This window comes from Marmota marmota, unplaced genomic scaffold (genome assembly GCF_001458135.2).
Source record: "Marmota marmota marmota unplaced genomic scaffold, marMar, whole genome shotgun sequence".
Classification (NCBI taxonomy): Eukaryota; Metazoa; Chordata; class Mammalia; order Rodentia; family Sciuridae; genus Marmota; species Marmota marmota.
The window spans coordinates 15,176,786-15,202,012 of NW_026000185.1; the positions used below are offsets into that span (position 1 = coordinate 15,176,786).

General features: G+C 50.9%; 2 protein-coding genes across 8 annotated transcripts in view; both read left to right on the plus strand.

The window, feature by feature from the left end:
• Positions 1–3,188, plus strand: part of Vwa3a (von Willebrand factor A domain containing 3A) — a 58,374-nt gene extending 55,186 nt beyond the window's left edge. For 6 of the 7 annotated variants that reach the window (XM_048789633.1, XM_048789637.1, XM_048789636.1 and 3 more), the window contains 4 exons: positions 316–439; positions 1,883–1,980; positions 2,152–2,217; positions 2,456–3,188. In XM_048789633.1, the coding sequence (XP_048645590.1) occupies positions 316–439; positions 1,883–1,980; positions 2,152–2,203 (274 nt within the window). In that variant the 3' untranslated portion in view covers positions 2,204–2,217; positions 2,456–3,188. Of the gene's footprint in view, positions 1–315; positions 440–1,882; positions 1,981–2,151; positions 2,218–2,455 lie in introns of those variants that run through there. The other variant, XR_007342674.1, reaches the window with a different exon arrangement.
• A 5,514-nt stretch (positions 3,189–8,702) lies between these two features.
• Sdr42e2 (short chain dehydrogenase/reductase family 42E, member 2) lies at positions 8,703–23,482 on the plus strand. Its single transcript, XM_015490643.2, has 12 exons — positions 8,703–8,757; positions 9,064–9,248; positions 9,734–9,829; positions 11,597–11,654; positions 12,253–12,371; positions 12,997–13,072; positions 15,734–15,816; positions 17,230–17,367; positions 17,796–17,861; positions 19,097–19,160; positions 20,538–20,611; positions 23,134–23,482. Exons 1-12 carry the CDS (start codon positions 8,703–8,705, stop codon positions 23,386–23,388), a joined length of 1,269 nt encoding a protein of 422 aa, XP_015346129.1. The 3' UTR covers positions 23,389–23,482.
• The last annotated feature ends 1,745 nt before the right edge of the window (positions 23,483–25,227 follow it).

Genomic DNA, 25,227 nt, shown 5'->3' on the forward strand with positions numbered 1-25,227 from the left:
CTTGCCTACTCTGGGGGCTCCCTTAGATCTCCCCTCTGTGCCTAAGCCATGGGATCTATGGCCTGCCACACGCTGGAGAGATGTCCAGTAAAGAGCGTGCTGGCCGTGGGCTTTGAGGGAGGCCAGGCTCAGTGGTGACAAGTGGCCACTGGTTGGGAAACTGTACTTGGTGAGGCTCACGGTGGTCCCAGAGGCACAGTCCAGGCCTGCTGCCAGGCGGCTTCCCCCTAAGCCACACACAGACTTGCGCTCTCCGGGGGCCTCAGCAGGCCTCCCCAACCTCTGCCAGCCCCCAGGCCTCTCTTCCTTCCCTAGAGCAGCGGTGGGGTTCCTGAGGAAGCTGGCTGCCCTCACTGGGGGACGCTATCACTGCCCCGTTGGTGAGGACACCCTCTGTGGGATCCGCGGCCTGCTCACCAGAGGCTTCGTAAATGAAAAGGTAAAGTGCCAAGTGCAAGGTCTGTTTCAACAGCCCGGTAAGATGTCCGTGGGCCCACAAAGTTTCCTTCTCAGATCTCTGCTTCCCTTGCAAGGCAAAAGGTTGACTTGAAGGGGTTGTGTTTCCCTGCAGTTCGCCTTTTAAGCAGACACCCCTCAAGGCTGGGAGAGAAGCAGGCTGTGGGGGGAGTTATTAGGAATAAGTCAGTTTACGTTTGCTGAGCACTTACTATGTGCAGGTATATTGCTTTCTATAGCTTATCTCTATTAATTATATTAATTACTTAATATTAATACCCACTTAGATGAGCCCCAAACTACTGTTACACCCACCTATATGAACCGACAGGCTCAGTCAGCTCGTCAGAGGAAATCGGAGGAAGGGGTGAAGTTGGAGCCCAAGACACCTTGCTCTCAGCCTCTGTGTTTAATTCCTGTGGCTCTGTCTTCTAGTGCACAGTTCATTGAAACACAGACAGCTGTTCAGCAAGAGATCTAGTGAAGTCATAGATTATCTACTAAGTGACAAATTACTGAGTTGAGTTTCAGTAGTCCTCTTCCAATTTGATAGAAAAGTGGCAAACTTATCTAAATCTTTTAAGGAACGTGGTGTTGTTGCCAATAACCTTTCGGCAGAGGGTGAGGGAGAGGGGGTGGAAATTAAGTAAAACCACCAATCAGAAGTTAAAATCTCTTTTTAGAGATTAAAGGTTACTTTCCCAGAACACTACATAATTTCCAAAGTTTGGGTGACCTCACATGAGTCCTTCGTTCAGGTGATTCTTCTAGGGGCAGATATGACAAATAATACCCAGGACAGGACAAGTTGGTGAAAGTAATGAATATTCACCCAGGGGTCTATGTCACATAGGAAAATGATTGACAGGATCGAGCAGGTTCTCAGTGAATAATTTCTGCTCAGAGCGTCCTCTGCCACTACTGCCAGGCAAGGGGACAGCTTTGTGTCTCTCTTAGACCTTGTTAATTGTGAGACAGTGTGTTTTAGGGCTAGGCTCTCTGGAATTTCAGTTACTACCATTTTTTAAAGCATGGCTGTGAAGCTCTGTTTTACGAGGAGAAATGGGGAGAGAGCCAAAGAAATTTTACTGGATGATCAGCAGTGAGACAAACACTATATACCCATTCTGTCCCCTGGGTCCAGAAAAGCACCTCACTGAGGTTCAGAGACCTCCTTGGCTTACCACCCCCCTGCCCCCCACCTCTCAGACATCTTATTTCAAGGTGTCCCATGTGCAGAATAACTGTCCTGGTAGACAGTGAGCTTCCTGTCCTGGGAGACATACAAACTGAGGCCCACAGGATTTCCTGCCCGGGTCAGAGGCTGCATTTCATTTGCGCTAAACATCTGCTGAGATTTTGCGTCTTCAGGTCCCATCTAGTCATTTCAGTGGATCAAACTTCACACTCATTTCTCCTTTCCAAGGATCCTACCTTGCCACCGTTTGAAGGCGATGACTTAAGGAAACTGGCTCAGGAAGTCACCAAGGCCAGAGGTTTTCTCAAGCAAGCTCAGGCCCTCAGGTATGCCCTTCAGAGCAGCCCCAAGGCCTGGGTGGGCTGGACCCCAATAAGATATGACCCAACTCTGGTCATGGCACCCTTACTGTAAGACCTCCTGCCTGGCTTTTCCCCACCAGGCCCAGAAATCTGGGCAGGAGGGGAACCATTTTCCTTCATCTCCTGCCCATCCAGATCCCAATTCCAGAAGAAAAGCAATATGGAACCGGAGGTCACTCTTTGTTAGAGAAGGAGTCTCAGGTAAGGGAAGGGGACAGATTGCCCACTAGAGGCCAGGCAGCCCGCTCTGTAGACAGTTGTCCTTATGGGCAAGGAGCAGAAACAGATTCCTGTGCATGGAAAGTCCTGGACCCACAATTCCAGGCACCAGGACCCCCTGGAAGCTGGGGAAGGGAAGGCTCGGTTCTTTGTACATGGGGCCACCCCTAGGGCTACCCTCACTCTCCTGCCCTGTCCCCTAACACACCCTACACTCCAGCTATAAGGCTGTCACTCCCTGGGAAGCCCTGCATCCAGCCCCCTGCCTGGGATGACCTTCTTGCCACCCTCTGCCTGCTCATCCATCAAGGCACAGGTCAGATGACATCAGCTCCACTGTGGAGGTATCCCTGGGACCCATTTAGAGCTGGGAACCTCCAGGCAGAGTTGGAAGCTCCCAGCCACCCTCTGGTAGCATCCTGGCCAATGCTGCCTCTTGCTGCACTTAGCACTTCATGTTGAGGTTCTTTGCTCCATTATCTAACTCTTCTCCTCGACTGAGGCTCCCTCAGGATGAGGCTGGTGTGCTAACCATCTGTGGGTCCCCAAGCCTGCTACATGGCAGAGGCATGGTAAACAGTGAGTATCCAGCTGAGTGTGGGAGTCCAGCGCTGGAAACCAGCCAGATGGGCCTGCTTCTCCCAGCGTCTCTGGTGCTTCCCCAAACTCTGGTCACAGGCTGATGCAGATTCACTGTTAGTCCATTTGGGGGGAAGAAGAAACAGTGAGCCTCGGCGATGTCATCCCACTCAACCAAACTGACCTGAAGGCTGTTGTGGAACCCAGGCCAGATCCAATGCTCTGCTCAAGCTTGAGAAAATCAGGCTGCGTCTTCTGAGCCCAGCCCCACTCTACACATATGAAATAACTGTCTCATGTATTATTGTCATCTGGGGTCATTTTCTAAAATTAAAAACTTGCTTCTATTTCATTAAAAGGGCCAAAACAACTAACTTTTCTTCTGTCTATTGTTGTTTGTTTGTTTGTTTATTTGTTGGCAGTTACTGGGATCTCACCCAGGGTCTTGCACATGCTAGGCAAGTGCTCCACCGCTGAGCTACACCCCCAGCCTGACATTAGCTATTTGAAGTGATCATTGGTGTGAGTGTGTATGTAAAATTTTTGGTGAGATAAGACTTTATGAAAAGACTCCTATCCAGAACATATAAAGAAACTCAAATCAATAAGAAAAAGATAAATGGCCTAATATTTAAAAATGGACAAAAGACTCAAGCAAGCACCAATGAACCATAGGTATATGCAGAGGCTCTTGTTAATCTTACCTGTCATGGCAATGCAAATTAAAACCACAGTGAGATGCCATTACACACCTAACAGAATGGCTGAAACCCCAAAGAAGACAACATCGAGATGTGGAGGAAGTGGGATACTCATGTATTACTGGGGTGGGGGTGGGGCAGTGTAAATTGGTTCAACCCCTTTAGAAAACTATTTGGCAATTTCTACTAAAGTAAAACACATGCTTACTCTATGACCCAAAAATTCTGCTCCGAGAAATTAAGACATACGTTTAACAAAAGACATATGCAAGAATGTTGATAGTAGCCTTTTTATAAGATCCCCAAATTGGGGGCCTAGGCTGTAGCTCGGGTGTAAAGTGCTTGCCTTGGACGTGTGAGGCACTGGGTTCAATCCTCAGCACCACAGAAAAGTAAATAAAGATACTGTGTTCATCTACAACTAAATAAATATTTTTAAAAATCCTCAAATTAGAAGTGACCCAAATGTCCATCAGTGGTAGAATTAGCAAATAAACTGTGGCATATTTGTGTGCATGTGTATCAACAGAAAGAGCATGGTATAGCTGTGTTTAGCAGGAAACACTAGTCTCAACGCCAGGAAGAAGAAACCAGATGTAAAAAGAGTCTAGTGTATCATTCCATTTTCAGGAAGTTAGAGAAGAGGCAAAACCAATGGTTGGGGATACAAGTCAAGATGAGTGCTTACCCTGCGGGGGCCACAGAAGGAACATCTGGGGAGCTGGAAATGTTCTGTATCTTGATCTGGGTAGTAATGACATTGGGATATGACTGGGATACTCATGGTTTGGATATGGCCTGAGTGTGTCCCGTAGGGGTTTGTGTGTTGAAATTTGATCCCCACTGTGAGGTATTAAGAGAGTACAAACTTAATCCACCCTGGTGTTTAGAAATGGAGCCTTTGGGAGGTGATATATGGGCGCGCGTGCATAAAAATGTGTCAAGTTATTTAAAAACACTCAGTTTACCAAGTCTTGACAAGCTCCTGCTTTGGCTAGGCTCTGTGCTGTGCCCAGCAAGACAGTGGTGACCACAGCCCCTGCTGCAGTGAATCTCAGTCTGGTCAGTCTTAGATGCCATTCAGGGGCATCTTTACAAATGCAGGTTGACAGTGGCTGCGTTAGTTTGCTAGAACTGTCCTAACAGAGGACCACAAACAGAATGGCTGAAACAACAGAAATGTATTGCCTCCAGTCCAAGATCAAGGTAATAGCAGAGCCACATCCCCACCCTGAAGGCAGCTTCTCACTTCTAATGGTTCTGGCTCATGGCCACTGAGCTCCAGGCTTCACAGGAGGCTCCCCCATGTGCATGTCCATGCCCAATTTTCCCTCTTATTAGGACACCAATCATATTGAACAGGAGCCTCCCTACACCTACACCTCCCTCCCTACACGACCTCATCTTAATTAATTACATCTGCAGCGACTCTATTTCCACATTCTGAGGTGCTAGGGTTGGGATTTGAGCATATGAATTTTGCAGGAGACACAATTCAACCCACGACAGCTGTGATGTTAGCAATGCTTCCCTTTGCAAGGCAACACCGGCAGCCGTCACCAGGGAAGATGAATTCTCTGGTCCTTCTGGTGAGAGAGGAAGAGGCTGGTCTTTATACTTGGAAAGATGCACCAGAAACAGGCTTGGGAAGTGGATAAGCAGAGGAACTGGGTTTGCTTCCCAGTCTCAGAGAGGACAACAGTTGCCATTGGTAGACCATCAACTGGTCAGGCACTGGTGCTGGGAATTTTGCATGTTCTCTACCACGTAAGCCACAGGCTCACAAGGTCACATCTATAAAACACATGCCATCTCCAGTTTGTGGACAAGGAAATTAAGCTTCATAGCTGTCCAAAGACACAAAAACAATGGCAAAGTCAAGATTTAAATACCCCGTGGCCTGTACCCAACACACACTCAGCTCCTTGCTGAGTTTGCTTCCTAAAATTGTACTAAAACAGAGTTATCAGGACTAACAGACACCTTACCATCTGGCAGGTAGATTGAGTGAGCTGAGGTTTTGCTTTTCTCTTCCCACACCTGTGCCCACGGAGCAGGTTCATATGGTGGAGATTTTTCAATCACATTTTTCAGACCAAAGTGACCACAGCTCTCAGACGCTGTCGCTGTGAACTCAGTACATTCCTGCCCCTCTGCGGCTACCACTGAAATATGAATTTTCCCGGGATGATGGAACCATCTGGGTCCCCCATGCAGGGGAAAGGGCAGCACTAAGGAAATAACCATTAAAAGTGAAATAATGGGGGAGCAGCTGGGGATGTAGCTCAGTACAGAGCGCTTGCCTAGCACGCATAGGGTACTGAGTTCGATCCTCAGCACCACACGAAAATAAACAAAAGTATCGTGCCCATCTACAACTAAAAACAAAAATTGTTTTAAAATGAAACAACAGAATTGGTGAATGGATGAACACAGTGATGGGTGGAAGAATGCAAGAAAGGAAGTGTAGATGTATGGGCGGAAAGAAAAAGATGTGGAATGAATTGGGTGGATGGAAGGTTGACTGGATAGGTGGATGGATGGGTAGACGGAGGGTTGGACGGAAGGATGAGTGGATGAATGGAAGATTGGTAGAGGGAAGGTGGACTAAAGACAAGTTGGATTTGTGAATGGGTGGAAGCTTGGACAGGTGCAAAGACAGATGGAAAGACAGACACAGATGAATGGATGGGCAAAAAGGTTAGTAAACTGGGTAGACGTCTGGAGGGAGAGATGGGAAAATGGTGAGATGAGGAACAGAAGGAAGGAAGGAGGGAGAGCAGGCTGAACAAAGAGGGACATTGGGAGAGAATAGATGGTTGGTGGAGAAGAAAAGCCATTTCGTGGGGTTCGGGTGTGCGGGGGGACTGTGCAGGCAGGACAGAGCTGGGCACGCAGCTCCTATGCGTCCTTTCGCCACCAGAAGCGCGGGCCACTAGAGCCCGCTGGTCTGGCGGGAGCCTGCAGGGCGCAGCCTTGGAGGACGCAGGTGCTCCCGCGGGGCGGGGCGGAGGGAGCAAGTGGGCGGTCCCCGCGCCCAGCCCCGCCCTCTGGGACCAAGTGCTGCCCTGGCCGCGCCGGGCTTGGCGCGGAGACCTGAGCAGGGAGCACGCAGCGCCGCGGGAACCCGGGCCAGGTGAGACGGTGCGGGCTGGGGAGGAAGAGGGAGAGAATGCGCCCCAGGCTGCCTCCTTAGGCCACCAGGAGGGCGACACGCGCTGGGACGGACCCTGACTCTCCCTGCCCTAATTTAGCCAAACCTAACTTTTGGGTCCCTTGGACCTGGATTCCAGCTGAGACATTTGCTGTATCTCATCAGAGTTCCCTAATGTTCGCTGGGCCTCAGTTTCCTTCTCTGGACCTTGGGGTCAGTAGCCTCTACTTCCCTGCGGATTTCCAGGAGGATTACATGCAGCTGTGTCTGAGGGGGTCAGCCCCGCGCTTGGCCATAGCACTCCCCGACACTGGACAGGCCAGGGTGGTTTCACTTGTTCAGCAGCCGTTGACTGGAGGCCTTCGTGTCCACTGTTCTAGGTGCAAAAGACTTCATGCAACTTGTCATCTAGTGGTTTGCACAAAGCTTCGGCCTCTGTTCCCTCCGTCGGTCTATCCTGTGGGGAAGACAAAGTAGCCAGGGTAATATGGGCCCATACTTCAGCTGTAAATACCGAGGTGTAGTGAGATTTTATGGATCTTGCCTGAGAGCACACCCAGCAAATGAGCACTTGAAGCCAGCTTAGTGATGCACATCTGTAATCCCCTCTGCTTAGGAGGCTGAGGCAGGAGCATCCCAAGTTCAAAGGCACCCTCAGCAACTTAGCCAGGTCCTGTCTCAAAATAAAAAGGGCTGGGGGGTTAAGTGCCCCTGAATTCAATCCCTGGTACCAAAGGGGCAGGGAGAGACCCTTGAGGCTGGTCCCCGGTTTTGCCACATAAAGTAATGTAGGGTAGGTACAGCTCTCCTCCCACAGATCCTTCCCCACCACCGAGGCCTCTAGTCCTGGGTAGTGGGGGGCTCCATTCTGGGGCTGTATCGGTTTCCTCCCTATGGGGAGGATTAGGCTCATCCTCTGGATAACCGTGATTGGAGATGTCGCAATGCCATTAAATCCATGACTGCTTCTGCTTGCATGGGGCAGGGCTGAATCCCTTACCCAGAACTTTGGCAAACGATGCAGTGACAGGAGACTCAAGATCCAGTCCCTGTATCTGTGAATCTCTGCCCTGTGACAGCACCAGCAACAACCATGGGGTTCATCAGACAGTCACTGAATGAACACCCACTCTTTCCTGCAGCCAATGTGTGCCATGCAGGGCAGAGATGTAGCTGTCTGCAGTGGTGGGGCCTGGTGCACACTAGACCTGAAGTCACAGCTTTCATAATGATTAAGGTGACCTGGTCTCTGGTCCAGCCTCATCTCCCAATGGAGCGGGAGGATGGGGTGATGATGGTGACCATGATGGAAGCCTGACTCACTTGTAAGTCTTGAGTGAAGACTGGATCCTCAGTGCTGGTCTCTAAGGTCCTCAGACTTGACCCTGAAGACTGCAGGGGGCTCTAGAGACCGTGTGGTGTCAGCCACCTGCACTGTGGAGGTCTGGGAGAACCAGAGGCAGCAGGTGTCAGTGCAGGGGGCCATATAGTGCTTGAAATCATGCACATGTTTCCAGGGCACTGAGTCCTTCTGGATCCCATGTGGATCCTCCTCCTCCTCCTCCTCCTCCTCCTCTTTTTCTTCCTCCTCCAGGAAGCCTTCCCATCTCCCCATTCAGAAAGCACTCACTTCCCAGTCTTCTGAGGTCCCCCTTGGTCATGACTGGATCTGTCTTCTTCTGGTTCTACATGGGAACTGGGATTTTAAGGTACTGGTAGGAAGTCAGGAATATTTGGCACAAATCTCAGTCATGTGGTGTGTGACGTTGGGCCTTGGTTTCCCTGGCCACAAAATCCAAGGCTTTGCAGCCTTCAGCTCTCTCTGTGGGAGGGAGCAACTCCCCTGGAAGTTCCTGAGGTTCTGAAAGAGTCAGGTCCACTGGGAACCCTGAGGATCTCTGATTTCCACCTGGAGTTCTCCTCCCTCCTTAGGGGTCTGATAACCTGTGTGTCCTGAGACCGTTCTAGAATGTTCTTTCTTCTGTTCTTCTCCACAGGTAGACCACTTCTGGGTCTGCATGGCTCTGTAAAGGATGAAGCCCAACCCCACAGGCTCCTCCCCAGAGACCTGCAAAGCTGCAGGCCAGGGCGAGAAGACCTGCCCTGTCTGCCAGGCCAGGGGAGGGGTCTCAGGTCCAGGGCCTGGCGTAGGGTCTGGTTCAGGGCTTGGAGCAGGACCCAGTGCTGTTGTAGGGCCTGGACCAGGGCCTGGTGTGGTTCTAGGGCCTGGGCCAAGAGCTGGTGCTGCTCAAGGGCCCAGTGTGGTTCCAGGGCCTGGGCCGGGAGCTGGTGCTGTTCTGAGACCTGGCCCAGGAACTGGGTCAGGACCTGGGCCAGGAGCTGCATCATCACCAGGGACTGGGCCCCGACGGGGGTCAACAACCCCAGCACCAGCACCACAGCCGAAGACTCAGTCCAAACCCACTCAGGCACCCAGGCAGAAGGTTCTGGTGACAGGAGGAGGAGGCTACCTGGGCTTTAGCCTGGGTTCCAGCCTGGCTAAGAGTGGCACTTCTGTCATCCTGCTTGATCTACGCAGACCCCAGTGGGAACTGCCCCCAAGGACTGAGTTCATCCAGGTGCAAGGACGGGGTTCTCGGGGGACCTGTGGTGGTGGTGGTGGGAACACTGTCTGTTGTGAAACCAGGGTTGGGTTTGAGGTCACAGGCCCTGGAGCCAGACCGTCTGAACTCCTGCTCCACCTCTTACCTCCCAGCTGGGCAGCGGTGGTCACAAGGCTCCACATCCCTGAACCTTGGTGTCCTCATCAACAGAAAGGGGACAATAATAATATCTATTTCACAAGGGTCTCAGGGGGTTGATGAGATAGTGCATGAGAAATGCCCAGCGCAGCCCCTGGGACCCTGATGAATGGGGACCAGAGATAAAGAGGGTGAACTGTGGAGTCAGGTAGTAAACCCTGCCCCACAGCCTTTCCTGACCCTGAAGATGCTTGGCCAGGGCTGGACCAGGGGCGAGCTCTGGGACCTGGAAATATGCAGAGTTATTATTTCAGTTGGCCTTGGACTTGAACCTCCTACCCCTACTCCTTCTTCTGTTTTAGGCTGATGTCCGAGATGAGGAAGCCCTGCACCGGGCCTTGGAAGGGGTGGACTGTGTCTTCCACGTGGCCTCCTATGGAATGTCTGGTGCTGAGAGGGTGAGGCCCTGTCATTCATACCTGGGGTTAGACAGAGTGGGGTTCCAGTCTTGCTCTGCCCTTCAGACCCACTGGTGCCCATGTATACCTGTAGCCTGTCACCTCCTCCAGGAAGGATTTGGGTATTCCCAGCCTGCATTCTACATCCACCACACCGAATACTAGTTCTGCCACTTTCTAGCTATGTGACCTAGAGGAAGTTAACCTCTCTGAGCCTCTCTTTGCTCACCTGGAAAGTGAGGACATTACTACTACTTATGTTACAACCCATGTGACAGTATCTACCAAAACACACATACACCCTTTAATCAGAAATTATACTTATTTGTATATGGATGACATTGCTTTTAATAACAAAACACTGGAGATAACCTAAATACCCATCAGTTGGGGACTATTTCAATAAATAGTCTTCGGGCTGAGGTTGTAGTACAGTAGTAGAGCACTTGCCTAGCACATGTGAGGCATTGGCTTTGATTCTCATCACCGCATTTAAATAAATAAAATAAAGGTCCATTGACAACTAAAAAATATTTTTTAAAAGTATCTATTAAATAAATAAATAAACTGTTTTGAATTCACACAGTGAAATTCCTCACAGCCATTAGAAAAAAATGAGGTGATTCAGAATGTGTTCATAGCAGAACAATCTCCAAGGTGCAAAACAGTGTTTGATATCTTGTTGGCTTTTTAAAAAAAAAAATGCTAGGATAAATGTTTATTTAAAGGCACAGGCATATATGCTGATATTTAAACAAAGATTGTAAACATACACAAAATTATTAACAACAGTTACCTCTGGAGAGGGGAAAGGAAGGAAGACTTGGAATCAGGAATGGGAGAAAACTTCCTCTTCATTATACTGCTTGAAGTATCTTTGTTGCTTTTTTTTTTTTTTTTACAGAGCTGGGATAGAACTCAGAGCCTCACACATAATAGGCAATTCCACTGAGCCACACCCCCAGCCCCTGTTTGAATTTTTTGAGGGGACTGAGGGTACTGGGAATTGAACTCAAGGGCACTTGGCCACTGAGCCCCATCCCCAGCCCCTATTTTGTATTTTATTTAGAGTCAGGGTCTCAAACTGAGTTGCTTTAGTGCCTCACTGTTGCTGGGGCTGGCTTTGAACTTGCGATCTCCTGCCTCAGCCTCCTGCATCACTGGGATTACAGGCGTACACCACCGGGCCCAGCTAAGAATAAAAATAGTCTTGAAATAAATATGGAACCCACCTCTTGATGGTTTTATAAGGATTAAATGAGATTGAGGATTGTAGACTCTTGCCCTGTCCCTGGGGCCTAGGGAGCTGCTGTGCAGAGTTTGTTCTGGGTGTTTCCACCCCAGTGTAACTACGATGGACAGTATTCCTATGTCATCTTACAGAGAAGGAAAGTGAGACTTTGGAAGCACAAAAAGGATCCAGCATATTTTGAGTCACTCTTTTGTGGCCAGCCCTCTGCCAGCCACCACCCCTTGCCAAGGGTCTTACTTAATCCCGGTGACTACTGAAGGGTCAACCCTCACTTTACAGACGAGAGAGCTGAGGGTCAAATGGGGACAGAACCTCCCCCCTAGCCATCAGGGAAGTGGTGCAGATCTGGGCACCCACACCCCTGTGGGCCTCCCAGGACCCCTGCCCACAGTGGTGGGGTGCCCGCCGGGCTTTCTGCCGCCCCTCTCTCCTGCTTGACCCTAAGGTCAGCCTCTGGCCTCAGGGACAAGACAGGGGACAGTACCATGACTTCCCACCCATGTCTTGTCTTTTAGCTGCAAAAAGAACAGATTGAATCTATAAATGTCGGAGGCACCAAACTATTGATCGATGGTAGGCTGTGTGCCAACTGTGCTGTCCTTCCCTCCCACCCCTGCCACAGGCCCAGCTGCGGGGGACAGGGTCGGGGGACAGAGGCATTACCCTCCCGGCCTGGCCCTGCCTGCCCAGCGAGGGCCTGTGGACAGCACGTCCTTCCTGTGTGCAGACCTTTCGGGGCCCTGCATGGGAATGTCAATGTGGCAGGGAACATGGGGGCGGGGGAGGGCCATGAGACAAGTCGCTGAATCCCCTAATGGAAGACCCACACCTGAGCCCTGGGGGCCTGTCCTGCACCTTGACTTTCTCTCTCATTCTGGAGTGTCTTTTTTTCCTCTGTCCTCACTGAGTGAGACTTTCATCTGACCTGTCCCTGGCAAGGTGGCTCAGGGGCCAAAGCCACACTGGAAGGAAGTGGGCCTGGCATCCAAGGGCCCATGGAGCAAGGCTTCAACCCACCCCAAGTTGGGGGAGACCTTCCCTCCTGAGCTGCTCTGGATTATGGGAGGGTCTGGGGGTCGGGGTGTGTGTTGAAGACAAGGAAGAGACCAGAGGATTTGCCTGTGGGTGTGCTCACACTCAGCCCTGGGTGCGCACATGTCAATCACTGCAGTCTGTGTCCGCCGGAGGGTTCCAAGGCTCATCTACACCAGCACCGTCAACGTGGCATTCGGCGGGAAACCCATAGAGCAGGGCCATGAGGACTCAGTGCCATACTTCCCCCTGGACCAGGTATTGACCTCCAGAGGGGGTGGGTGGGACCAGGGTGAGTGCCAGCAGGAAGGGATACCCCAAAACTGGGTGGCACAGGCCTGATCCTATTTTAGCTTGTCAAGTTGAAGGGGTTGTGAAAGTCCTCTGGCCTTGAGCCCCAGCTCCTTTCGACCTGTGTGACCCTGAGCAAGTGGCTTCACCACTCTGAACTTCTGTTTCTTCATCTGACGATGATTACTAGGGGGTCATGGAAGGCAGGAAATGAGATAATGAGTATGAAAACATCACGGGAACACTAAAGGATAACATAAGTAACTCCTCCAGTGAGTGACCAGCACCAGTGAGTGGCACAGGGCAGATATAGGGAGCTGGCAGGAGCCTCCCTGAGTCAAGGTGCCCTGGTTGTCTTACTGCCTTGCATCCAGTGCACTTCTGTTCCTGAGACTCTGGAAGGAGATGCCCTGTCCTCCCACCCAGAGGGAGAGAGAGGCAGTGGGGCTCAGGGGTTGGCCATCTCCCAGATCCACACCTTCCCATTTGAAAGGCAAGGTGTAGCCTTGGGCTGGGCCAGGCTGGCCGGGCATTGCCAGTAGCGTTGCTGACCCCTATCTTGTGGCTCTGTTCTCCTTGTCCCCGCCGGCAGCACATAGACCACTACTCCCGAACCAAAGCCATCGCTGACCAGTTGACCCTCATGGCCAACGGGACTCCTCTCCCAGGTGAGCACCAGGGGCCTTCTCTGAAATGCCCACGTGATTGTGGCTTCTAGCTGACACGTGTCTGGACCTGCCTTCCTTCCAAGGGACAATCCCCAGGGTTTTGGCTTTTCATCATTCAGAGCATCCTAAGCACCTGCTATGTTTCACCTGCAGCAAGGCAGTCTCAAAAGAGTCTGGTCCAGCCTCTGCCCATCTAGTGGGGAAGAGGCTGGGGCTCACCCAAGGTTGAGGTCTCTTTCTTGTCTCATAGGAGTGGATCCAGGTGTAGGGATCCTCTTTAGATAAAAGGGTACAACAAATTAAATATAGAATGAGCTGAGCCCTGTGGAAGGGTGGTACAAACGAAGAACCTGAAAGTCTAACCTTCAATAGCTTTCCAGAAAAATCTGCCTCTGCTACCTCACTGCATTCTCTCTTCTGGTTATAGAGAAATAATAACAGAATGTGAACAGTGCTTACTACACACCAGGTCCTCTATTGCATGCTAATCTTATATGCAAAAAGCTCTGAAAGCTTTCTGAAATTCAGAAACAAAAGAGAATCAGATGACTTGGTTTCCCTTTATGATCAAAATCATCTAAACTTGGGAGCCAAGCCGGTGTAGAGAGCAAGGGATATTTGAAATCATTAGTCCCAGTTTACAGGTGAGAAAAACTGAGACCGAATAACTGGCTTAACTCAAGGTCACACCATTGTGAAGTTGTTGAGGTGGAATTTGAACCCCAGGGGAGTCTCTGCCAGAGCGTGGAGTTTAACCACTATGCTGCACATTAGGCACAGAAGAGCAGGTCTCTAATGCACGGGCATGTTTTTCTAAAATGTTCCCTAGCCCCTGTTACCCTGGGCCAGCCAGGAGTCCACCTCTGATCCCAGTGGAAACACCCCTTGTGGTTGAATACTCTTCTCTACCTGGGGCCTCCCTACTCCAACCACAGCCTGCATGCCAGACACCTAATCCTCCGGCTGAGAATAATTTATATGAGCATCCACAGCTTTCCATGGTCAGGAGAGTCATGGATACCCTGGGCCTGGCCCCTCTGTGACGTGGCTGCCCAGTGCCCCACTGGCCACTGTCAGATGCAACCTGACCTCCCTCCACCATGCCCCAGGGACCCAGAGTTTAAACTTAGCTGCAGGTTGTTTACAGGGCAGCTCACCTGACACCTGCCTTCCAGGAGTCCAGCCATATTCACCCCAGATGATTTCCACTTCCTACTACCCAAGCTGGTCGCTGGGACTGTCCCTCTAAATTGGCACAGAGGACCCTGTGACATTGACATTGATGCTGAGTCTGAGATCTAGATCCCAGCTCAGCATCAATGCAGTTGTGTCCTCCTGTCTCTGGGCATGTTAGTGTCCTATGGCTACCACAAATTTGGAGTCTTAAAACAACAGAAATTTCTTCTGTAGTCATCTGGAGGCCAAGATCCTGAAATCAAGGTGTGAGCTGGGCCACTTCCCTCTAAAGGCTCTCGGGGAGAATCCTTCCATGTCTCCTCCAGCTTCTGGTAGTCCCTGGCATTCCATGGTTTGTGGCTGCTGAATTCCTGCCCAGGTTGGACATGGTGGCACACACCTGTAATTCCAGCAACTCAGGAGCCTGAGGCAGGAGGATCGCAAGTTCAAGGCCAGCCTCAGCACCTTAGTGAGGCCCAAAGCAACTTAGTAAGAACCTGTCTCAAAAAAATAAATAAAAGAAATGAAAAGGGCTGGGTTATAGGTTAGTGGTAAAGCACCCCTGGATTCAATAGCTAGTATCAAAAGGGAAATTTTAGTTACAACAATAACTTTGAATAAACCTCACAAAACATTTTAAAAAAGAGAGAAAAATATCCAACTCCAGCCCTGCCTCCATCTTTACCTGCCACCTCTTCTCTGAGCATCTCTCTCTCTCTTTTTTTTTTAAAGTTTATATGGTGCTGAGGATCAAACCCTGCCAGGGCCTTGTATATGCAAGACAAGCGCTCTACCACTGAGCTACAACCCCAGGCCCTCTGAGGATCTCTTATAAGGACTTTTGTCATTGAATTTAGGGCCCAGCTGTATAATACAGGATGATCTAAAGATCCAGATTACAACTACAAAGACCTTCTTTCCAAATAGGGTCACATTTGCAGGTTCTGGAATATGGATGTCTTTTTTTGACGGGGAGCCACCATTTCACCTGCCATTCTGGGCCTCTTTGTCAAGTGAGGACGTTGGGGGATGTAGCAGTCAGGTGTTGAGTTGATGCAGAGACGCCAGCCCTGGCTCATGTGTGGAGAAAGGGAACTTAGGTTGAAAGAATGTGGCAAAGCTTCTAGAAAATAGATTTCCAGAAAAATGGCCAACAGGTCTTGGAAAGGACAGAGTTGGGGCAGTTCAAGGACCTGGGTGGCAGGAGCTGATGACCAGTCTCTTTAGGGTGGGCCTTCTAGGATTTGGGTCTTGGTGATAATGATGCTCAGTATTGCTTTTAGGTGAAAGAGCCCCATGGCCACCATCTAGATGGCTAGCCCCGCAAGACCTTGCAGAGAGAGTCTCCCCACAGGAGGGTGGACTGCCAGTGGTAGAGGGTGGTCTACACCAGAGAAGGCCCAGGAGGTGTAGACAGCACGGTGCTTTCCTTCCCTGATGGGATGCTCCTCCCCAATCTCCTGACCACCCACCCCTGTATTCTAGGAGGGGGTATTCTTCGGACCTGTGTGCTGCGGCCCCCAGGGATCTACGGCCCTGAAGAGCAGAGGCACCTACCCCGAGTGGCGGTATGTCACCCCAGACTTCCAGGACCCCAGGCAGAGGGAGCCAGGTTGATGAGCAACACTGACGGGGCCTCCCTGTCCGTGGTCACCATATTGAGCCCGAGGCAGAGGGTCCGGAGCCTGGGACCTTCAGATGTCCATGACCCCAGCAGTTCATGGGCCCCTCAGCCTTACCAGGAGCAGAGCCGTCACGTTTGCTAGACAGGCCGAGGCGTGGGTTGGGAAGACAGAGGGGATCCTATTGCCCCCGCTCACACATGGGTCCCTGAGGGCTGGGTGAGTCATCTCACACTAGCAAGCAAGGGTCTTGCTACAGAAAACCTTCTTTGGAAAAGGCTAGGTACTGGGCATAGAGCCACAAGGTCCTGTCCTCACATTGCTCACAGCCTGGTTAGAGCGACACATACCACCATGTCTACAGCTTCAGCATGGTGAGGGCTGGGCACAGGGACATGAAAAGATGAGCCTGGCGAGGGGTCCTGGAGGGCTTCCTTGAGAGGTTAATGGGGGGAGTGGGGTGGCAGGGAGAAGGTAGACCAGGTAGAGGAGGCAGCGCAGACACACACCGAGAGATGAGAAAGGTCCTGGTCAATGTGGGAAGCACCAAGACGTTCCTGTGGCTGAGTCTCATCTGGGAGTGGAAGGCCCTGGGGGAACAGGGGCCCGCGGAGGTGATGCTGCAGTCTGCGGTTTCAGAACACGCCTCGGCGGGGGCCTTAGGTCTGTTTTCTGTTTTTTAAGTTGACTGGCTTCTTGGGGGATGTGAGGTCAACCCCAGTGACTCCTTCCCGCCTCCCTTCAGTTATTCATTCAACCAATATTTGTTGAATTCCTACTATGTGCTCGGGACGGCTCTAGATTTTGAGACAGATCGGTGAACAAAGCAGAGGACTCCCGCGCTGTGGGCTTCTGTTCTCACACAAGGAGGCGGATGATAAGCCATAGTCATCAGTAGGAGGCAAAGTCGAGGCCTGACCAGGAAGGGCTTCTTGGCCATCTGTCAGGACATCAGCTTTCAGTGACAAGCTGGACACCCAGGGATGATTCTAGCCAGGAGAGACATGGTCTGCCTTGGGAATAAATGGGCCCCCCACTGTGTGGGATTAGCTGCGGGTCAGGAAGCTGTGGTCAGTGTCCAGGTGGGAGATGAGGGCAGCAGTCAGGGTCACAAATGGCCAAATCTGGGTAAATCCTAAGAGCAGGGCCACCTGGACTTGCCGATGGATCAGAGGTGGGGTGTGACAGAAGGTGGGGACATCAAAGGTGGTGCCAGGGCGGGATGTCCCCAGCTGAGTGGCATTGGCGGTGCGAGGGGCTTGGCCTGGAGCCAGACACTTGGGACCGTGGGCATCAGAAGAAATGCAAAGCCACCCCAGACTGAGTCCCTCCGTTTACTGCCCCCTCACCCTGTGCCAGAGCCACATCAAGAGGAGGCTGTTAATGTTCCGATTTGGGGACCACAGGACACGGATGAACTGGGTTCACGTTCGCAATCTGGTGCAGGCTCACGTGCTGGCAGCAGAAGCCCTCACGGCAGCCAAGGGCTACGTGGCCGTGAGTCTCTGATGTCCCAAAGGCTGCAGGCAGGGGTTCCCCAGGGTTGTTGGGTCCCCAGTGGGCATTATTACCTCTTCACAAAGATCCTGTGAGGCTGGCGTTGATTCCAAAATGACAGCCACCCAATGCATAGCATTTTGCAAATATTGTCACATTGGGTCTTCACAGCAGCCCAAGAGGGAGATTTCATTAGTTTCTCCCTGTTTCTCAGGTAAACTAAGGTACAGAGAGGTTAGGTGACTGCATTGGGATCCCACAGTATGGTGGCCCCAGAATTCACAGGCAGTGGCTCAGGTCTGTCCCTGGGCCTGGGGGGCTGCTCAAGATAATGAGGGGATTAGAGCAGCTGCTGAGAGCCATTGGAAAGGGAGGGGTCAGCAGATAGGCAGATGCCTGACTGTCCCCCGTCCCTGTGTCCCCCTCAGAGCGGGCAGGCCTACTACATCAATGACGGGGAAAGCGTCAACCTCTTTGAGTGGATGGCACCCCTGGTAGGTATCAAGCACCACCTGCTCCCGGGATGAGGACCTGCAATCCTGCTGTCTCTCCCTGTCATCTCTCCTGCTTCCAAAAAATCAGATCTCATACTACAAACCAGCTCTGGCAACACGGTCCCCTGCGCGAGATGGGAACTGGCTGCAGCTGAGCTGTGGCTGCCCCTGGGTAAGGCCATGTATTTACCCAGCTTGTCACAGCTCCTTCCTGACTTGCCTCCTGATTCACATTGGCTTCGAGCCCTGTGGAGTTTTATATTTTGTGATGCTGGGGATGACACAAAAGCAGGGGCCTTGCACAGGCTAGGTAAGTGCTCTGCCACTGAGCCACACCCACAGCCCTTTTTAATATTTTATTTAGAGACAGGGTCTCACTAAATTGCTTAGGGCCTCACTAAGTTGCTGAAGCTGTCCTTGAACTTGCGATCTTCCAGCTTCTGTGATTACAGACGTGTGCCACTGGGCCTAGCTCATTCCATTTTATTGCCAAAATACTGCATTCTGTGGCTAGACCCCATGCTGTTTTGGCCATTCATCAGTTGATAGAGATTTGGGTTCCTCCACTTTTGAGCTGTTATGAATAGAACAAAGAACATTGATGTATGCATTTTTATTAGGTTTTGTTATGTTTTCATACATACCTAGGAATGGATCTGCCAGGTTATATGGAAACTCTATGTTTAGCCTTTTGTAGAGGAGCTGCCAGATGGGTTTCCAAAGTGGCCACATTATTTTCCATCTCTCCAACAGCGTAAGAGGGCTCCGATTTCTCTGCATCCTGCTCGCCTTGTTTTGGTCTCTCTGACTTGGAGAGTTATTACACAATTCATCCTGGGGCAGCCAGGATGGCTGTCCTGGAGATTTCATTCGATTTTAGTAGATCCTTCAGAACTGTCCTGCCATCTTCCCCACATTTACTGGGTCCACCCCCACCCCCACCCCCACTTTAACAGATAAATCAATTCTAGAAAAATCGATTTAACTTCAGTACCTGGGAGTGTCTTCAGGCGTGGGCAGATGTAAATAATGATTAAATAATGTGAATGAGCCCAGGTTCAAACTCATCCCATGCATTCAACTCCTGCCATGAGTCGTCTAGACCAAGGAGAGATTTCATTTCAAGACTGGTGCAGGCATGGGGCTGGCTGCGGGTTGGTGGGGTCTTCTGCGGGCCCCAGGGTAGGAGGAGCAGGTGGACAATCTATCTCATCTCAGGCCATGTTCCCTTGCAGTTTGAGAAGCTGGGGTACCACCAGCCATGGATCCAGGTGCCTACTTCCTGGGTTTACCTGGCAGGTAAGGAGAGGAGAGTGTGTGAAGGCCTCCATGTGCCAGGTGTACGTGCGAGTGCTTTACCTTATTTGAAATTCAGGACCAAGACTAAGATAAGGGAGTGTGGTGTGGAGGTATCAAGGGCCCAAAACTTAAAGAGGCCGTGCAGGTGAGCCAAGCCCTACCCTGCCCTTGAACATGTGGGGCCTCTAATGTAGACTCCAAAGGCACCTCACTTCCCTCACCACGGGCCTGGGCCTGTTTACACTCTAACCCACTTGCAAGGCCTAGGCACGGCTGCCTCCCTACAGCTGGGGAGACACACCAGACAAGGGGAGAGGGAGCCCTGGAGTTGCCCTCTCCCCAAGGTCACCTTGAAGTTAGGGTTGCTTTGGGACACATGGAACTTCCTTTTGACCCTAGATTCTCCTGCTTATCCTGAAGGTCAGCCCCTGCTCCAACGCCCCTCTCCACAGTGTCCTGGCTTCTGTCCTCCGTCCCACCCCCAGTGCCCTTTGCTGGCCTCTTTCCAGCTAGAATGTAGAGCAGACATCGGGCACGGAGTGATCAGCCCCAGGGGACAGGTAGCCCTCAAGTCACAAATGGCTGTGGTCCTGACCCACCTTTGGCGGAATCTGCTATATTTTAAATGCACCACATTTGCAAATGTGCCCTCCTGGGCACACCCACGCACAGGGTGACTTCTCATGTGCAGTGTTGCCACCGTGATTGACACTGCTGACCGCCCCCCTGGGACTCTGAACAGAAAAATACTCCAGGCAAACCTTAGACCAGTGATGTCAGGATCAGCGGGAAGCAGGCGGGAGGGAAGTGGCAGTATTTCTTTTTTTGTGTTTGTGCCAGGGATTGAACCCAGGGATGCTCAACCCAGAGCCACATCCCCAGCCTATAGCAGTACTTCTTAAAGTGGCCCACTGCACTGCTCTCAAGAGAATAGGAGAGCAATTCTAGAGATGACTTCAAGTCGGCTCACATTTACCTAAAACCTCTTTTTTTTTTTCAATTTTTTTTAAGTTGTAGATGGACACAATATCTTTATTTATTTATTTATTTATTTATTTATTTATTTATTTATTTATTTTTAAGTGATGCTGAGGATCAAACTCAGTGCCCCACCTGTGCGAGGTGAGCGCTCTACCACTGAGCCCCAGCCCCAGCCCCAAACCTCTGTCTTTAATATTACTGCCATAGCAGGTTATTTGTGACTCGGTTCCCAGCTACGAAGGTACCCCAGCATGTGCTGCTAATTGAAAGGAATCCAATGACTTTTGCAAAAGGGACCCTGAGCAAAGCAAATAATGTCCCCCATTGATAGGTCTCTGAGGGCCTCCTGAAGTTTGCACTGAGGGAGGCCCTTGTCCCTGGCCCCTCTCCCCACAGCCACCGTGATGGAGTTCCTGCACCTGATCCTTCGGCCCATCTGCAGTGTACCCCCTCTGCTCACTCGCAGTGAGGTAAGTGGGCTGCTAACAGGGAAGACCCTGGCCCTGAACCCCCTCTTCCCCCGCCCCGCCCCTGCACATCCCTACTGCCGCCTCACCCCTGGACAGCATAGCTGGATACTTAGCTAAGGTCTCAGAACCTTCTGTTTAGTCCCAGGTTTGGTCCAGGACTTTTATAATCATCCCAGTCACAGCTTTGGTTGTGCCCTCCTGGTGCAAGCCAGTCCTGCATACCTTATTTCACTCATATGCAACTTAGCTTTCCAGACAGACTGGAGGAGCCCAAAAGCAAGCTCCATGACATTCATGCTTTTGAACACCACCAACCCCATCATCAGCTCTCAGTACATGTGCACAGGCACACATCCACAGGCACACACACACAAGACCTGGTGGGCCCAGCCTCAGTTCATGCTTACTGGATAATAAGTATAGACCTATTGTGTACAGAATACTATTCTTATAGTAATGATGATGCAGGTTGTTTGGTTTTGTCTACTACAGATTGAACTCAAGGTACTCTACCACTGAGCCACACCCCCAGCCCTTTTTATTTATTTTAAGACAAGGCCTTGCTAAGTGGCCAAGGCTGAGCTAGAACTTGTGATCCTCTCACTTCTGCCTCCCTGAATTGCTGGGATTACAGGCGAGTGTCACAGCACCCAGCAAAGATACAGTTTTATATTTGCTTGGCACATATAGCTTAAAAGAGAGGCTATTTTAATTCAGATTGCAAACAGTAGCACAACAGCTGGTGTTTGGGGTTATTTGAAAAAACCCTTCAGTCCACTGTCTCCTTTGATGCTCTCTGATGCCCTGCTACATTAGGAAAGGCAAATGGTTATGCTCTCCATTCATGAGACACTGAACATCGTTAGAGAAATTAGTGGCTTGCCCAAGGTCACACCCTACTGGAATTGACTAGACTTCAGGTCTAGAGCTTTCTGACCCAGGAGGAGGGAGGAGGGAGTTACCTACCTATAATTTCTCCTTTGAGCTCTCCAGACCAGCAGAGAGAATGACAATAGTGACCATCTATTGAGTGGTAGTGAGAATGCTAGGCCCAGTCTCTGAATGCCATTTCATTTTCACTGCTGTGGTCAGTTGTAGATTCTGTTATGTCCATTTGCAGAGGAGGAAATGAGACACATAATGAAATAACCTGCCCATGCTCACTCAAATAATATCACTGGGATTCAAACCCAGACCTAAATGACTCCAGGATTCATCGCTAGCTTGCCAAGTGCATCAGGAACCACACCTGGTAGTGCAAAAGAGCTGCCAAGGTGCTAATGGATTGTGGTCAGGCAAAAACTTGGCCCCACTCCCTCCTGTCTAAATGGTAGATTTCCTTGTTCAGCTCAGGAGCCCAAGATCTCAGTTAGCTGGGGAAGTTTTTCAGCTGTGGTTTAGGCACCCTCTACTGGCTAATCTGTGACATACCAATCAGCTTTCCAGTTTGATTTACAGCTTTTCATTTATCATTTATTGAGCACCTACTGTGTGCCAGGTACCTAATGAGCAATGGAGGCAAGAAGATGGTCCTTACCCCCAGAGATCTCACAGTCTAAAAAGGAAGGCATCCTTATCATAAACCAGGCAACTCCACACACTGTGATGACAGCTACCAGAGAAATGATGAGGAATGCCAAGTATGCAAAAGGGACACCTAAGCCAGCTCTGAGGAAGTCAGGAATGAGGTCACATTTAAGCCTGATCTCTGAGAATATTGTGTGCCAGGGCCTGTGTTAGTTCACAGCTATATCTCTATATAATAGGTAGTCAATAAATATGTTTGGAATATTAACTCAGCTAAAAATACGCTTACATCTGCACTCCCCAAATCCCTGAACTAACTGGTGCCCAAAAGAACAAGAGCTGGCCTCTCTCCCTGTCCCATGGAAGTGTCCAAGACCAGGTGCTTGACCCCAGAGACTATTTCAATTGCCATGGGAGAATCAAGCAGCTGGTGGACCCTTCCCCAATGTCCAGCTGAGAAACAAGAGAGGAAGAAATGAGACAGGTGAGAGGGCATCTCCAAACCCAGTACGGCAGGGAAGAACATGGGCTAGATAGAATGAGCTCTCCTGTGTGACCCTGGGCAAGTCATTTAAGCCCTCTGATCTTCAATTTTCAAATATGCCTAGAGGAGATGGTGCCATCTTAGAAGAGTAAATAAAATAAGGCATATAAAGGTTTGGGCCCAGGGAAGGCACATGGTATGTTTCATGATAGCTATCATTATTACTCTTGAAGACTGTGGGCCCCAGTGGCAGGGAAAATGCAGATCAGACCTTAGAGAGTGATCACTTGTTCATAATTGAATTCCTGTCTTAGGGACGCACTGCTAATTGGCTGGGAGGGATTGAACCCCTGCCCGTTGGGACACTGCAGGAGCAAAACGCAGCAGCAGGGTCCTTTAAAATCTCTGTGCGCAATGCCTAAGTTCTCTTTTCCCTCTCCATAAACAACAAGGTCGAGGATGCTCGCCCTATCCACTAGCCAGGCCCCTGGCTGTCCCGCCTCTCCCGCAGGTGCTCAGCGTGGCAGTGACGCACACCTTCCAGATCACCAAGGCCCGTGCTCAGTTGGGCTACTCTCCCGACAAGTTCAGCTTCGCCGACGCGGTGGAGCGGTACGTGCAGTCCACGACCCGGCAGCCCAGCGGCTCCACATCGCAGACGCTCCTGCGGCTGCTGCTCGGGCTGCTGCTTCTCCTGGGCCTGCTCGGCCTCGCCCTGCATTTCCTACGCCTGCAGCCCGTGCAGGCGGCGGGGAGGCGCCTCTGACCTCTCGCCCCTTTGGAGCGCCTGCTCAGTTCTGTCTGCCCGGGTTCTCGGTGCTAGTACCCTCCCCTCCTGGCCCTCGGGATTTGGACCGGCCTCTGGGTCCTGACCCCGCCCCTTGGGCCTAGCCACGCCCCCATCAGCCTCCTGGGTTGTATTCGCCCCGCCCTCCGTGTTTGGGCACGCCCCCGCTCTGCCGCCTGCGCCCTAGCCACGCCCTTGACCCGCCCCCTGAGTCCTGGCCCCGCCTCTCGCTCCTCCCCGCGGCCTGGCCCAGTTTCTGAGAGTCCCAGCCTCAGCCTGCTCGGTCTTCCAGGCCTTCCTGGCCTTCCCACGCCTGCCCAGTCCCGGCCCGCCCCCCGGACACTTACCTGCTCTGGCTCTGCCCACTTTCTGGCCTCACCCCTACGCTTGAGCCCATCCTTTGGTTTCTCCTTCTGGGACTGGATTGGCTCTTCCTCATGTGTCCATGCCCTCCCTGTTGTAATGCGGCCCTGGCCCCGCCCACTCCCTCTGGCTCCACCCCTTTCCAGCCCCGCCTCCCGGATCGGGAGTCTGTGGGCCAGTACCTGTGGGTGGCGTCGGTGGAGTTTGCATTTCCTGCAGCCATTTCCCGGAATAGTGGATCTTCCACCCCTCTCGGGCTTCTTTGGGCATCTTCATCGATATCGTTTGGGAATCTTGGGTTAAACCCATTTTAGTAACGTTTCGTTTGATCCTCCCCATTCAAACGTTGTGGGTTCTCCCATTCACACAAACGAGCTGGAGCTTGGAGGGACCCAGAGACCCAGACAGGTTTCTTTCTGCCCAGCCCAACTTGGCTTTTTGGGGTTCCCGGTTTATGCTTGTGGAGATGATTCAGCATGGTAAACACAAGTTTCAATTCCAGATCGGGCAGGATAAAAGAAACTTTGTCAAGTATTGGGTGTCTCAAAAAAGTACCAATATAGTTATAATGGGGAAAACAGAGTTTAATTGGTCATATTTTACGACTTAGTATTGTTCCTATTTGTTAATGAGGGGTAGTGGTGATTGATCATTATCATCTTTAAAGGTTAAGACCACAGAATTTATTAATCCAACCCTGCTCCCCATAGAAATTGCACCTCTTATCATGTTGATATCAACTGTGGAGACCAAGATTTCAGTGTGTAAATAGATTCATGTATATGTGTACATCATAATGTGCAGACATGGAATTGACTGAGCAAACACCATGGATCGTGGCAGAAGAGAAAGCCATCACCAGCCTGTGGTGGAAGGGAAGGAATGTGCTAGTCAACGATAGCAGTCATACCAACTATGGCAGTCATCGACCATCTCAGAATGTGACTCTGATGAACAAGGAAGACAGTTTGTGAAGGAGCTTAAAATGGCATGCTGGCCTTCTAGGTGGCATTGCACGTGTTATATAATGTTTTAAAGATCAATAATAATCCTTTTTGTCTGTTTAATGTTTGACAGCTTGCAAGGATTTTCATCTATATGATCTTATTTAATTGTTACAGCCACCCTTATAATATAGTTTATTATTGTTGACATTTTAGATGAGGAATATGGGGCTGGATTTAATGTCAAAGAGCAGGATGGGGTGGGGGTCACTTCTCTACAGCTGGAGTAACTTGAAGGAGCTTCCCAAGCCACAGGCCAAACTACAACATTCAGTTATTTCTGTTCTGCACCTGCACCCAGGGTAGAGGGGAATCCCCTCTCTAGGGGGGAGGTCCCTCTAACCTGGATGTCAGGGGGAGCCACCATCTACACCCAGGGGAGAGGGGACTCTGCCATCTAGGGTGGAGGTCCTTCTAACCTGGGTATCCAGGGAGCCCCCATCTACACCCA

Bases quoted from the DNA above. Each gene is read 5' to 3' on its own strand.
- Sdr42e2 (XM_015490643.2), top strand. From the start codon at position 8,703: ATGAAGCCCAACCCCACAGGCTCCTCCCCAGAGACCTGCAAAGCTGCA. The intron at 12,372-12,996 runs GTATTGACCTCC...CCCCGCCGGCAG, and splicing joins CATACTTCCCCCTGGACCAG to CACATAGACCACTACTCCCG. The intron at 13,073-15,733 runs GTGAGCACCAGG...CCTGTATTCTAG, and splicing joins CAACGGGACTCCTCTCCCAG to GAGGGGGTATTCTTCGGACC.